Consider the following 15,127-nt stretch of genomic DNA (forward strand, 5'->3'; position numbering starts at 1 on the left):
AATATCAGAATATAGTCTAAAAGTTGTTTTAACCAAGAAAACATTCTCCTTTCCTTGTCACGCATCAGTCTTTGTTATCTATTACTATTAATCATGAAACTAACTTAATGCTGAACTATGTAACTTTCCTCTTTTATGCTGGATTTTTTACCATTGAGCTACAGTAATAGGGCTTGGCTGCTTGCCCAGGGGATAAATTGAATATTGACCATCAGGTCAAAATTCGTGTCAGATCCTGTCTATATCTAGGTGAGACATGACTTTAACACAATCTAAATGTCTCAACAGAAGAGCAGTGGGACCAAATGCAACCACCCCAATAGTATATAGTTGTGTGTTGTATTAAACATTCTCCATACAAATAGGGCACATTTTCGTTTTATTCATTAAAAAAAGGTTACATAGTGCTGTTTTAACTGCTGGACTGAAACTAACCACACCAACACCTGCATTGTCTTCTAAAATCCACGGAAATGGAGAACAAATGGAGTACAAAATATATATCCGGGGATAAGTATAATGACACATTAAAAATGAATAGTACAGTGTTGAGACTAGAGAACACGTACAATAAAGATGGAGAAAAGTAGCCCATTTGTTTTGACACAGGAATGTTTATTATTAAATATCCACTTCTTGTCAGGCAATAGAAATTACTATACAGTGGTCTTGTCGTGCAGTTGTTATGGATGTGTCCTTTCATATTCACCTGCAAAGGACAAAAAGGATCAAACTCCGCCTGAGAAGATCTATAATCTTTAGTGTACAAATGGATAAATGAACACAAAGGATTTTACTGTATAGGCCGTTTCTCACCCTTCATGAGTCTTCTGAACTGAGTTCAGAAACAACTCAATGTATCGCTCTCCTAAGGATGGGAAAGGAGTGAAAGTTGTATGTGACACCAGCACAGAAAACATTTTAGTCATGCAAGTACAATAATAAATGACAAGCACTTTTAAAAGCAACACCAAAGCTGTGTTGTTTTTATAATACAACAGAATGTGAAAACCAGATATCACTACAGCCTGTAATCCAACTAACAGTTGCTTATGATCACTTGAATTCATGGTTAAGACCATACTTACCCATATGGGCCTTGTCTCTGGACATGGCTGAGATTGCATCCTCGTGGGATGAAAAGTACACATCAGCTTCCCCACTTATTCTTCCATCTGGGCCATGTTCAATAAGGATCTTGGTTAGAGCTAATGGATGGAAGAACTGAAAGGCAAAAAGGAAAGTCTAAACGTCTTTCTTTTCAACAACAGAATCTGAAACTGTAGATCAAAGGTTCTCAACCTGTGGGTCGGGACACCCAGGGTGGTCCCCAAATTATTTGACGGGGTCCCCAGGTGATTAACTTAATGTGAAACATTGTTTTCTCACTCAACAAACCAACAAGTGACAATTTAAGGACTTTTCAATACCTCTAAAATGACAAATTAAACATTGGTCAATTTGTAAAATATTAGAGGCAGAAATTGTACATGCTCACAATGCCTCGCAACGCTAGATCTGCTATTTTCACAATAGAACCGTGTTATACAAAATGTAATGCCTCAACTCTTAGTGCTTGTCAGAGCCCCAGTTAAAATATGATTATTTTGGGGGTCGTGGCCTGAAAAGGTTGAGAACCGCTGCTGTAGATCACCGTTTTCATGTCAAAGACCTTATTAATAATGTATTTGACCCCCCACCCCCATCTGAATTTTTTTTTTTTGCCAGGGAACACCTACCAGATTCCCTCCATCAAACACAGCCAATTTTGTTTGTTCAAACGTACGGCCAACCTGGAGGCTTCGCCGAGGAGTTTAACACCTACTCTCCGCAGTGGGCAGGAACTTTACCCCGAGTGCACATCAAGGTGTTGCTTTACCTGAACAATGTCGTGTGCCGTAGCTCTGAATGGGAGGCCTCTCATATGTACAAAATGCATTGTCGTCGTTGCAGAGCTATATCCTTACGGAAGAAACAGCATAATTTTAGATCAGTTTGATAAATTTTCATATACATGTTTTACTGTGTTCAATCAATTACAAATGTGTAAATATTCCCTCAAAGTCTAACTCTAACATGAACCGGCTATGACTTTTAAGATAATAGACCTCTGACTCCATTTACATTCTGCAAAATATAGATAAGACCATTTCTATTTGATCTTGTTTGCTGCCTTGACTTAAAAGCTCTAACAGAATGATTATTAAACTGACCACTACTCACCGGTCTTGGGCTGTGGCTGCCTACCCACGTCAGTCTTTCCTGGGGACGGATGAGAGCTCTCTTGATAGAGTTGCCTATGCGGCTCACTCTTTCCTGGGGATGGGCGAGTGCTGACTTGAAAGGGATGCTCATTCGCCATCAAATATAAATTGATGTCCCTCTCACTGCTTGTAAACACCTCGATGTATCTGAAAATATTGATTGAACAGGTTACATGCAACAACAAAAAAAAGCCTTAGTTCAAATAGAAAAAAAATATTGTTAATCTGTTTTGGAACATTAACCACTTTTCCTCAGTAAATTAATTAGTAAAGCCTAATTTATACTCCGTAGTAGTGATGTCACTTGCAGTAAATAACATTCACATAGCCAGACGATCAGAGAACTCCCACCAACAGTAGCAATACGTCTGGTGACATCTGAATCTTCAATATTGTAGGGGGATGAAATAGTGTATACAATTACGAGATTTGACAATTAACAGCATTGCAGAACCAATGCAAAGACTTTATGGCAAACCTTCATATTGGAATGGTGACCTTTGGTTTTCAAAGTAGTGGGAGTAGGCTTGTCAGAAGAGAATTCTATCACAGATTAAAAGTAATAAAATAATAAAAACATCTTCTTTTATTTTTTCATTGAGCTCAAGGCCCGGCCGGCCTGACTAATTATCATAATTTTAGGCCCTAGCATAACTTAGGGCCCAGTTAGGGCCGGGCCGTAATTTTCAGGCCCGTTGAGAACTCTAATTAGGAGCATACGTTTTCCAATGAATAAAATGTAGGAGAAAAAAAAAATACATTTGAAAATAGCAGATCTACAAGCTTGTAGATTGGCTATTTTCAAATGCCGGAAATGTATATATGGCCGAAATGTACCGGTATATAGGATTTGAAATGATTTGTAATTATAATCAAAATCTACAAAGTAACTGAAATGAGACAGTCTTTTGAACGGCTCTTTGAAAGGAACGAATTCCAGAGAACCGGCTCACTTCAAAGAGCCTAGAGCATAATGTGCTGGGTTGACCTACCTGTTACCTATGAGCTCCCTGTGCTTCTGGAGAGCAGCGTTCGCATGGTCCTGAGAGACAAACTTCACATATGCCTCCCCTGTGTTTCTCCCTCTACGATCTATGACAAAGGTGATCCCACCGTTCACTATATGCAGTCCTGGGGGAAACAAAGCCAGATCTCTTACGGGTCCATTTGGTTACATGTGTGCACTCTCAAGAGTTAAACAGTGAGTACACACAGAAATGCACACTAAAATACTCAATGTTTTAGTGATGCAACCTACCTGCGAAGAACAGCATGATATCCTGCTCTGTGGAATTGTAGGGAAGCCCTCGGAGTCGCACCACCCCGTCATTGGCCGGTAAATGGATTTGTTGCTTTAGAATAGCCTCTGCATGTACATTTGTCACCTCAAAAACTGTAAAAGAACAAGGCAGGCTAAGGATGCTAGTATATTAAAACAATCCCTCATCCAAAACTTTGCTTTCTCAAAATAGACTGGATAATGAACTTTAAAGCTGCTAGAGTTTCAGTAGATTGGAAAAGGTGACAAATAAAATAAATACAAATAAATAATATATAGCCTCCCCCTGGCCAGCCGGGGCGCCTGATGGAGGGGACTGGAACTGGTTGGAATAACGTGTTCCTTCCACGCGCTACGTCCAACCGGGGAAGCTCCCCCTGTCAGGTGATAAGAAGCGGCCTGCTCACTCCTCATGCACTGAAGGAAGCATGAGCTCAGTTCAGGGCCCTCCCCAGGTTGGCAGAGGGAGAGCAGAGCCCAGGATTACAGCTTAGGCAATTGGCACCGGGTGAAAAAATGGGTTACAAAAATCGTGGGATAAAAAATAAAAAAAAATAATATATAATCCGAACCAATGTTTCCCTTAGAATTATTTTCAGGCCTGGTAGTGCATACTGAAATACCCCTAAAGCGACGCAGCAAGAAGGATGTCATATTGTCACAGTCTGATGCCACACAGCACACGGTCTGCAATTTTGTGTTCACTCTGTACTGTATATTCAAGACTTAATCAGCATTTATTACACAAAAATAAGATCTCACACACACACACACACACACACACACACACACACACACACACACACACACACACACACACACACACACACACACACACACACACACACACACACACACGCACGATTAATGGGTGTTTGGCATTATTTATGCCATAAAAGTGGTGAATTAGTTGACTGGTGGTCCAGCTTTTGGTTTAGGCAACAGATTAATCTAATATGGATTTGGTTAAGTGAGCAATGCGGTGCGGTGCAAGGTTTAAAAGTCTGAGCTATGAGACAGAACAGGCACACAAGAGCCAGAGGTGACAAAACAACCACAGAGGAAGCTTAACCACTTACTGTAAGTCCTATTTCAAAAATAGCTCAAATCAAGTGTGGTTGTTGCAACACGAAAAACCCTTTTGACAACTTTGGGAGATTTTTTTTTTACGGTCTAACTACCGGTAGAATTAAATCCCCAAAATAGGGACTCCAGGGTCGTTAATGTGGCTCAAAGTTCTGAATGACAAACCTTCAACATAACGTGGACCAAGATACTCTCTGTCTTTCTCCAAGGCTTTCATCACATCCTCCTCGTTCTCCATCTCAATGAAGGCCTGCCCGTTTGGCTTCCCATTGCTGTTCACAGTAAGATGGATCCCCTTTGTCCCATCACGAATCCTGCATTCTGAAATGAGTAGCAGATCACTCACATCATGTTCTGTTACAGGTAGAACTCACTCACTCTTCCCATTTTGAAACTATTTTTGTTTCCTACATTTTGTTTTTAATTTTTATTATTTCAAAACACTTTCAATAAACATTCCCAAAAAAAAGAAATGAAGAAATCAAAGAAAACTCGAAGAAATTCCATAAATTAGAACACATATTTAAGAAGTATTGAAAATAGCCGATCTACAAGCATACAACGTGGAGCGAAGCGGTGCGTTGTGAGCTTATAGATCTGCTAGTTTCGATCCTGGCGGGCAAACGCCTAATTTCTCTTTTGGGTCACGAGCTAAAATGTTTGGGAACCACTGGCCTAGGGGTCCTGGGCAGATCTATAGCTATAAATGCTCACCAGAGAAAAACTGCAGGAGATCTTCAGCCTTGCACGTCCATGGGAGCCCTTTGACCTGAACTATGAACACATCCGTTTGCTCTGGTTCTGGATGAGGGGTGTAGTCTGGTAACGGTGGGTAGTCATCTTCAATGGGTTTCCCAGCCTGTAGGGTAGAATATGTACGATAGAATTGTCAATGTGTCAATATATCTACTTGAAACTTTGAGAGTGTACAAATGTAATAAAATCTAAAGTAATGTGCCTATTTGGTTACATTAGTAGTACACCCTAAAGAGTGAAATTACTGTACAGCTGCCATTCAAAACTGATTTTAATAAATAAAACAACATGTTAACCAATCTGTATGGAAGAGTATGATAATGCTGGGAAGTTGAATCCCAAGAAATGTAGACCAGGGGTCTTGAACCGACCAAGTACAGAGTGATAGATCAAATTAAGTGGTTAAATGTCTGGAAAAAATACATTAACACAAATCTAACATAGACTGATGACAGTGCTGTCAACAAGTCTATGAATCTATCTATCTATGGAAATCTGCAACACGATTTTATACTATATGTATGTCCCTCTCAGCTCCTTGACCTGAAAACGTTGAAGACCCCTGATGTAGACCCTTGTGTCGGGTAGGCTAGGTAGGACACCTACTGGTAGACAAGTAGTGCTGCCTAAAGTTCATAAGCACAAAAAGCTGAGATGGCCTTGGATGAACCAGGGATGAACATAGTCTCTCGTCCAGGAGAACCAGGTTCGAATCCCGGATACATATGACATAGATTTACATACACTTTTGCGGGTTACAATTTACAGCTTTAATCCCAATTATTATGAATTTGACTGTGCAGATAGGTGGTTGGTTGTTGGTTTTACTGAACTACTAACCTTGGTACAGAGGCTGCGTTGAGTTATTCTCAGTGAAGACAGTGCAGAGAGGCTCTGCAGTGATGCAGTCATGGTGGAGGAGATCCATTTTCGGTGTTGATGTTGTTGATGGTGGTGAATAAATCCACATGATCTTACTGTTAACACACTATTGCTTCCCTTCCACAACGTCATGGGTCTGGCTGCGACACACCGGCTCAGTAAAAACAATAAAGATCTGCTGTTACCAGACATGTTGGCGCAAGAAGACGAGAATGAACGCCTGGACTGAAAGCGATATGAGATAAAACAACTGCTTTAGTAAGCTGACTTACTAAAGCTGTAAGCTAACACAAACTGATTAATACGAGTCCTTCAAGGGCAGTGACAGCATGCGTGTTGCCAGTTGCAGTCTCCTCCTCCTCCTCCTCGGCCCTTGGCTTCTGGTAAAAGGTTAATATGTTTTTGTCTACCGACATCTAGAGGCGTGGATGCTACTTGCACCATGAGATGAGAGTTGCAGAGCAAACTCCTGAAATATTGACTCTTTCAATAAGCGTTGCTTTTGTTTAAAGAACTAAGAAGAATGTTGCTTAGCCTATATTTCTAGAAGAGTGGAGTGCATGAATAAATGACCTATCTGTCACTTTAGTCATTCAGGGGCTGCTGGCTTTTTTTTATAACATTATTTTTTTTGCCACAGACATACAAAATGAATGGACAATAATATGACCAGAAAAACACAAAGAGCTAGACCTGAATGACCATAACAGGTCTCAGGTACAAATGGAAGTATGGAACCAAACTATGTAGGGTAGGCTAGCCTGGTTAAGGAGGAGGGGGTACAGCATTGTGTTAAACAGAGCTACAGTATGTCACATTGTGATGTTATATATTATGTTATATCAGTACAGATAGTGGAAACGATTGACTTCTTTTATCGCAACAGTTCACAAATCTTGCTGCTGTGTTCACACATGTATTGTATTTCACCCAGGGAGTTTTTTGTCGATGGTCATGTGTATGTATCTGTGGGAAATATGTGTAGCTCTGTTTCAACCACATTTTAGGGGCTTTTAAGCCGTGACATCATTTTGTAGTCAGACCTCAAAGCAGATTTATTGTCAATATCTGTCCCTTGCTATTTCAACAGATCCGAGACAAAAATAATGACTAAAGTTAAGTATAATTCTACCACTTTCCTTTCAACAACAAAGAGAAGAAAAATGTGTAAATAGTAAAAATAGTAAGATTCACACGCGGGCGCTGGGGCCCAAAAGTTCTCCTCTGCCTACAAAATGATGTCAGACTTAACAGCCCCGGGGTCTGTCTGTGGCAGCCTTTCTCTATTCACTGAGTCTGTAGTCAAGGCTTTCCTTAGTTTTGGGTTATTGTACTCAGGTATATTCTGCCAATGTATATTCTCTATTAGTGAGGGATACTTGTTTGTATGCCAGAGCTGGCGAAAACTTCTGGGAACTCAGATTACTTTCCAGTATACACTTTGAGTTGCTGTCCTCTGCTACCATCTGCTGGCTGACAGTACACTTCTTGTCTTCTTCTTCTTCCCTTCTTGCATGGACTGATTTTTGACTGAGCCAAGGGTCCCCAGGCCAGTGTCCAGTAGGGCCTTTGACTACCTACAGCCCCGGGGCCCGCAAGGACAATGCTCCAATATGTGGCCCCAGCCTATACATTACAAGGCCCTTACAGGTGGTCTGACTAATATGTGCAACAGAGCAAGTACTCTGTATTTCTCAGACTTCTTTGTGTGACCAAATAGTTCCATTTGGCAAGACATGCTTTATGACTATGGCACTCAATAAATGAAGACCTAACACACATCACAAACACAATATTTATGATCAGACAGATGTCAATATGTGTCATACAGTGTTCCTATTTCTCAATTAATATTGTTGAGAACCTATGTTTAATCAATCCAACATAGGTAAGAAACAAGAGGGCAAATTTATGCGAATCCAACTTGCATAACTCCAACTCCAAACACTCAACACTCAACACTCTCTGTGTGTGTGTGTGTGTGTGTGTGTGTGTGTGTGTGTGTGTGTGTGTGTGTGTGTGTGTGCGTGCGTGCGTGCGTGCGTGCGTGCGTGCGTGCGTGCGTGTGAGAGAGATGTCATGATTATGGGCTTAAATAAATGCCAACAATATGTTGTAGTAGTTAGTAGTTGTATTCACAGCCACTTTGACCTCTGCCCTGTCAGCATCATATTCACCAGTAAGACTCCCTAATCGGGAGATAAGCGACCGTTGGTCGCTTATCTCCACAAATAGGGCAAAAATGTGTTTTTCCAAAATCTTACTGGTCCATGTTGATGACATGAGTGTAGACATGCTGTGTAGTGATATTCGTGCATGAAAGGGATTTTGTTTCTGGAAATATGTCTGTGGGGTGCCACATTTGGAATAAAACACTTACATCACACATCTGGATATCCATACAGCCCATCTAGTTTGCCTGAGTCCATTTATGCCCATATATCTGATGATATTGGGACAATGATCTCCATATATGGGCATAAAACTTATGTTAATTAGTAAAGCCTGGGGATCTCCATATATGGGCATGAGGGGTACCCTAAAAGGGCATCATCTGGGAATAGCAAATATAGTTATCCTAGAAAGTGAAAATCTTACATCAAAGGCCATAACTACCTACCTACCACCATACTGCATTCCTCATTAAACTACCTACCAGTAAGATGTCTATAGGGAGAAAAGCAAAGGGCGAGGTTGCACCATTTCTTGGTCTTCTGGCCAGTGATGTATATCGGACCATTTAACCATATATGGAGACATCTGGTACCCAAAGATATTCACAGATATGGGCTTAATATTGATGACATAAGGGATCTCCATATATGGGCGTAAAAGGGATTTGGTTCCCCTGGCATCACAGGGATCTCCATATATGGGCATAAAATGGATTTGGTTACCCTGGCAACACGGGGATCTCCATATCTCCATATATGGGCATAAAAGGGATTTGGTTCCCCTGGCATCACAGGGATCTCCATATATGGGCATAAAAGGGATTTGGTTCCCCTGACATTACAGTGATGTCAGTGGCTGGTTCTACAGAGGGGATCTCCATTTATGGGCATAAAAGGGAATGTATGTATGATGATGTCAGATATCATAGACGTCATAGGACTTTCACATAACGAATAACTGAGTAAGCATGTAAACCCGTAAAATCTATATTTGGGCATGGCTGATTTATGACCTCATCATGATGACACAAGCAAACACAGCTGAATTGTATAAATGATCAGTGCAGAAACCAACAGAAGTATTTGACCAAGACTCTTCGATTTAAACATCAACAAAGGTGTGACGTTTGTTGATGGTCACAAAGGTGTGACGGACGGACGGACGGACGGACGGTGGAGGTTTTCATAGTAAACTGCTCCCTGACGGTCGCAATTATGGTAGCCTACCACCAGACAGAATGTTTTACATCCTGTAGAGGGCAGCATTACGGTCTGGAGCTAAAGAGGTGGAAGAAGAAGAATATGTTACCGGAAGAGGGCAACGTGAAACTGGCGAATATTAAATGCTTAATCTATATTTGGAATGTGCATATATTGGGAACATTTATCGTTTTTCAACATTTTTCAATTGGCTGAGGGGTACTCTTATTCTGAAGAAATATCCTTATATTCGCCAGCTTATATTCGCCAGTTTCACATAGACCCGGAAGAGCAGCAGCAGCTCTGAAACAAAACAAACGCAGAGGAAAAGTAGGGAGAGCTTTCTAGCATTATTGTTTTGCTATCTAGTTAAGAAACAACATTATTTATTTTATTTGAAAACATTAAACAACCGCAACAATGGGGAAGCGTCAACACCAGAAGGATAAAATGTGAGTAAAAGCTCGCCTTGACATTTCCAAAGAACAGGTTCGAGTTAATTCCTTCCAATACGTCAGTAACGTGGGTAAATGTTAATGAGTTTTTACGCCATGTGTGTGTTTTAATGTTGCCCCTCACTCTACTTTGATACTTTATTAATGACTTATCGACCATTTATTTGCTGTTCTATTTTCAGCAAAAGTAAGCTAAAACAAAGTAGGCTACAGCTGTTTTATGCTTTACTTACAGTAGCCTTGGATCAAGACTATTCATAGATGTATTTGATCGATTTTGACATTTGCAGCATTTAAATGTCAAAATCGATAGTCTTGATCCAAGGCTAGTTTTAAAAACAAAGCAATGGATGTAGTTTTCCTCCTGCACTTATTGCAGTGGTTCTCAAAGTGGACAAAGAAGCACTGCCAGAGTTAAGGGGAGACATAAAGTACTATGTTCTATCCGTCTGTCTTTCAATGTTTTATGAGATGCATAAAGTGTGGTTCCTGTGGAAATAAGCTGTAGAGCTTTCTAGGATCTCCTTTTAGTTGACCTTGTACCAGTGATTTGTGCTGTCATGAAACTGTAATAAATTCTTCAATCAAAACCTTGAAATTTGAAAGTTTGAGAAACACTGCCTTATTGGATAGTGTAACTCTGAGAGGGCTCACCATTTGCCCCCTCTCAGAGTTAAATGAACACTAGCTCTGGTCCATAGTGTTAGAAAGGATCCTTACTGTGTGATGATGGATGTAAATGTCTTCTCTTCAGGTACATCACCTGTGCGGAGTACACTCATTTCTATGGAGGGAAACGAGCAGGTATGGCTCTCTGTTCCTGTCAGTTAGGCTTTAAAAGTGCACTAAGTGATATTTTTTGGTTAAAGTAAGTTTTAGGTAGCTTTTTATTTGGATACTAATCACTTCTAAAGAATCATTGTTCAGTAACGGGGGTCTCGATTCTCTCTCCAGCTCTTTAGTAAAGACAATCTAATAAATGTTCAGGTCGGTATACCAATTTTATCCAATCAGGAGAGAGAACTCCTACAGGATAGAGAATAAACAAGTGGAAGCGATGACACAAAAGTAGACACAATCGGATCTGGAAAACACTGTTAAACTGAAGCTGACAGATGTTGTCCAAAAATCATGCAGGTCGGTACACAGTATCTCTGTAGCCATTAAACGGGTATTTCTTACATTGATGCTCCTACATATTATCATGCCAGCACCAGTTAAAGTTACTTTCCATCCCTCATGTGCACACATCCCATAACCCACACACTGCACATCATTTCGGAGCTCATATCTTTGAACGGGTAAGGGCTAGTTATAATTAAATGGGCACTCACTCCTGATTGGCTGAAATTGGCAACCCACCTAAAATGTAGTTTATGTTTATTAAAGATCTGGAGAGACGGGGAGACCCATGTTACTGAACAAACACTCTAGTACAAGGGTCTTCAACATGGCGTCTGGGACCCCTAGGGGGTCCTCAGAGTTACTACAGAGGGTCCTCCAAATAATTTTTTCCCCTCCTTTTTTATATTAACCACTTGAACTTGAACCCTAGCGTCCATATTCTGAGAACTGCGAGGCGTTGTGAGCTTGTAGATCAGCTATTTTTTGTAAAGAGCTTGGTGTAGAGGGAAAAAGAGCAGACTAAGTACAGAGTGAAAGATCAACTTTATTAAGTATTGACGGTTCAAGTGGTTAAATATCTGAAAACACAAATTGACATGAATCCAAAATACACTGAATTGTGCTGAAACTATATGAACGATGAAACAATATGGAATATGAACAAGGTGTGGGGGTCCCTGCTTCATCTCTCTCTCAATTAATCGGCCTGAAAACGTTGAAGACCCCTGGTCATGAGTACTACTATCACAATATGGAGCTTTAACCTTTTGACAAGAACCTTTTTGTTTCAACCAAAAACTATCACTTCCACTACATTTAACTTTTCTCTAATAAGACAATGTTTATGATGAACATGTGCCTGACATTTTATTATGAAGCCCTATTGTCTTTCACTATTTCAGAGATCCCACAGTCAAATTTCAGACGACTTCCATTTGACCACTGCAGGTAAAGCTGTGATGTTGAAGGTGCTGAGTGATTGCCATCACAGTGGAAAGCTGTATGCAGGATACAGTAATACATTGCTACCATTATGCGTTTTACCAGTGGTGTAAAGTAACTAAGTATATCATTTACTCACTGTACTGGAGCTTCCAATTTTTGGTGCTTTTAGACTTCAGCCTTATATTCATTTCAGCCATTTGAAAAGAGACAATCTACAAGCTCACAAAGTGTTGCGATGCAATACATGTGAGCTTGTAGATCTGCTATTTTCAAAAGATGTGTTATACAGATTTGAAAACTGTGCATTTTGATACCAATACTTTGGTACAAGTAATTTTGAATTCCGGACTTGTACTTGTAAGGCTGCGGACACACCAAAGTACCTATGGATTCCCCATTCCGGCCAATGCATTTCAATGAGAATGGAGCGTTTTTTTTTACTGGCATGAAACCGCTCCATTCCCATTGAAATACTTTGGCGGAATGGGGAATCCACTCTCATAGATACTTTGGTGTGACCGTAGCCTTACAGAAGATTTTCTACATTGCAGTATTGATACTTTTACTTAAAGGACAACTTTGTTTTTTTACAACAAGGGTTCATAATTTAGATTATATTTAGATAAAAGAAAAGTATTTTTAAATATTTTCAATTACTGCTTTCTATTGTTTTAGTGATTTTAGTATTTTGATTTCAGTGGTTGGGGGCATGCGTACAAGTGGCTAAATATGTCTTCTTAGACACAATGAGCCGGCAATTTCTTTGTTACTATTTACACCAGCCCCCATAAGTCACATCTGTCCATGACAGATTGCAGTGCATCTTGGGAATGGGCTTATTGTGTCTAAAAATACATATTTAGCCACTTGGGGGCATGCATGCAAAAATTGCAAATCAAAATCGTTAAAATCACTAATGATAGAAAGAAGTAAATGAAAACTTTTTAACACTCATCTTTTCTTTTCTCTAATGACTATCTAAAATATGATCCCTTGTTGTAAAAAAACAAAGTTGTCCTTTAAGTAAAACATTTGAGTACTTTTTCCAAGACTGCAGCTGATAGACTATTCTTTGGTGAGTAAACTCTGCCCTTACATATTTCAGCTTGTCGCTGCAGCCATTTGAGTATCCTATGTGTACTGAAGAGGGAATCGTCTATGACCTGCTGTGAGTAACGTGTTGCTCACTGATAACATTTAATGGCTATTATCTCAAATCTCCACTTGGATGGTACCAAAGAAGGTGTTTGGCTGTATGTGTCATATTGAGTACAACTTGTATTTTCTTTGTTTGAACTGATCAGTTCATCAGTATCAGTATCGATAATTCATATACATTCTGATATGTCCCCTAAGACCAAGCTAATCGTTGATTCATCAATAGTTCAACTAACCGACTAGGAGGGGACAGACCTAGAACCACAGGATAAAAGTATCAAACTGTGGAACTGCAGTCATGAATGTTTGATTTCATATTAGTATTTTTGAAATTATTTTTAATTGAAGAACAACACAGCAATGTACTGTGGATTCTACTATAAAACATTTCAGTCTACAGCAAATAAATGTTATCCTCTGTGTTTCAGGAGCATTGTGCCATGGATCAAGAGGTATGGCACCAACCCCATCTCTGGAGAGGTATGGAAACATCAAGATACCTGAGAATATGTTTGCAAAGCTGATGAAAACCACTTGCTTTGAATTGTCTTGGTTCTGTATTGGCCATCTTGGTAAAAGGATGAATAATTACTAGTCTCTGCTATTTGTCACTAAGACACTTGAGTAAAAAAAAAAGCAAAAATTATTTCATGAACTCTTATGAATTGGTGTTCTATTAAAAAAGAAATACACCTGAAAGGAAAATAATGTATTTATATTCCCAAATAACCCCTTTTAAAACAGTTGCTGTTGCACATGTGTTCAACACCTTTTCTTTGTATTTTTCCCACAGAAGCTTGAAGCAAAGAACCTAATTAAGCTCAACATTGCCAAGAACAGTGATGGTAAGTAAGTGGGAATTTGTGTTTAATTCCCTACATTAAAGAAGATCGAATCATGTGGCTCTCGGGATGCATCTGGGAGTGCTGTGGCTCTAATGTGGATCTCAGATTTCACATTTATTGCTATAAAAATAAGCTTGCTTTGCCTTGCCTCATAGTTGGCCAGCCTCCTGCAGAGCCACACCTGACAATGAAAATATTGGTTATGTAGATATGGATTTTGTGAACTTAAATCTCTTACGTATGCTTTTCTTCTTCTAGGAAAATATCATTGCCCAGTTATGTACACAGTCTTCACAAACAATTCCCATATTGTTGCCAACAAGGTCACTGGCAATGTGTTTTCTAACGAGGTTGGTGAGCTAATGCACTTTCCCAACACAAATCCTCACACTCTTTTACATTACAGATACAGCTCAAGGTTTCAATTCTGACATTCAAGCACACACACAGGTTACTGACTGTACGTCTGCTTGTCCTCAGGCTGTTGAGCAACTCAACATTAAGACCAAGAGTTACAAAGATCTGCTGACTGACGAACCATTCACCAGACAGGACATCATTGTGCTACAGGTGGGTTCTTGTGTTGTGTTCGCCCGCAAATTTAAACTGTTTTACTGTAAAAAACATGATCTCAGCAATTGATCTGGTAAATGCTCTAAAATCAGATGGACAACTCAGCCTTGTTTCTTGGTTTCTCTGCAGGATCCCATGAACCTGGACAAGTTCAATGTCTCCAACTTCTTTCATGTGAAAAACAACCTCAAAGTGTTAGATCCAGGTATGCACGCCACTGTCTCAACAGCGGTGGATATCATGGACATCGGTGTGAATTTGATAATGTGAAGATTCCTTTATTTCTTTTAGTCCATGGCATGCCCACCTTTTCTCAATGAGTTTAATAGATGCCTGTGGTAACTATAAGGGCATTATGTTTTCTCCATCCCTGCCTAGCCTTTAA

The 15,127-nt window shown here is 39.8% G+C and overlaps 2 protein-coding genes across 2 annotated transcripts in view; one reads left to right on the forward strand and one right to left on the reverse strand.

Annotated features, from left to right (window-relative positions):
* Positions 1-581: 581 nt before the first annotated feature.
* grsf1 (G-rich RNA sequence binding factor 1) lies at positions 582-6,560 on the reverse strand. The gene is made up of 10 exons (XM_080738405.1): positions 6,226-6,560; positions 5,344-5,488; positions 4,795-4,950; positions 3,523-3,657; positions 3,257-3,395; positions 2,224-2,411; positions 1,880-1,962; positions 1,089-1,224; positions 817-868; positions 582-709 (listed from the first exon to the last, which is right to left on the reverse strand). Exons 1-10 carry the CDS (start codon positions 6,457-6,459, stop codon positions 706-708), a joined length of 1,272 nt encoding a protein of 423 aa, XP_080594531.1. The 5' UTR covers positions 6,460-6,560; the 3' UTR covers positions 582-705.
* Positions 6,561-9,780: 3,220 nt separating this feature from the next.
* ppil2 (peptidylprolyl isomerase (cyclophilin)-like 2) overlaps positions 9,781-15,127 on the forward strand; it is a 26,647-nt gene continuing 21,300 nt past the window's right edge. Inside the window, exons 1-9 of the mRNA XM_080738678.1 lie at positions 9,781-10,093; positions 10,851-10,900; positions 12,124-12,169; positions 13,272-13,334; positions 13,753-13,804; positions 14,118-14,169; positions 14,428-14,519; positions 14,650-14,739; positions 14,872-14,994. Of these exons, the coding sequence (XP_080594804.1) occupies positions 10,062-10,093; positions 10,851-10,900; positions 12,124-12,169; positions 13,272-13,334; positions 13,753-13,804; positions 14,118-14,169; positions 14,428-14,519; positions 14,650-14,739; positions 14,872-14,994 (600 nt within the window). The 5' untranslated portion in view covers positions 9,781-10,061. The remainder of the gene's footprint in view (positions 10,094-10,850; positions 10,901-12,123; positions 12,170-13,271; positions 13,335-13,752; positions 13,805-14,117; positions 14,170-14,427; positions 14,520-14,649; positions 14,740-14,871; positions 14,995-15,127) is intronic.

This window comes from Nannobrachium achirus (genome assembly GCF_963921795.1).
Source record: "Nannobrachium achirus genome assembly, chromosome: 12".
Taxonomy (NCBI): Eukaryota; Metazoa; Chordata; class Actinopteri; order Myctophiformes; family Myctophidae; genus Nannobrachium; species Nannobrachium achirus.

Excerpts from the sequence above, each read along its gene's own strand:
- grsf1 (XM_080738405.1), bottom strand. The coding sequence starts at position 6,459 with ATGTCTGGTAACAGCAGATCTTTATTGTTTTTACTGAGCCGGTGTGTC. Across the intron at positions 5,489-6,225 it reads AACGCAGCCTCTGTACCAAG|GCTGGGAAACCCATTGAAGA; the intron begins GTTAGTAGTTCA and ends TCTACCCTACAG. Across the intron at positions 869-1,088 it reads CAGAGACAAGGCCCATATGG|GAGAGCGATACATTGAGTTG; the intron begins GTAAGTATGGTC and ends TCCCATCCTTAG.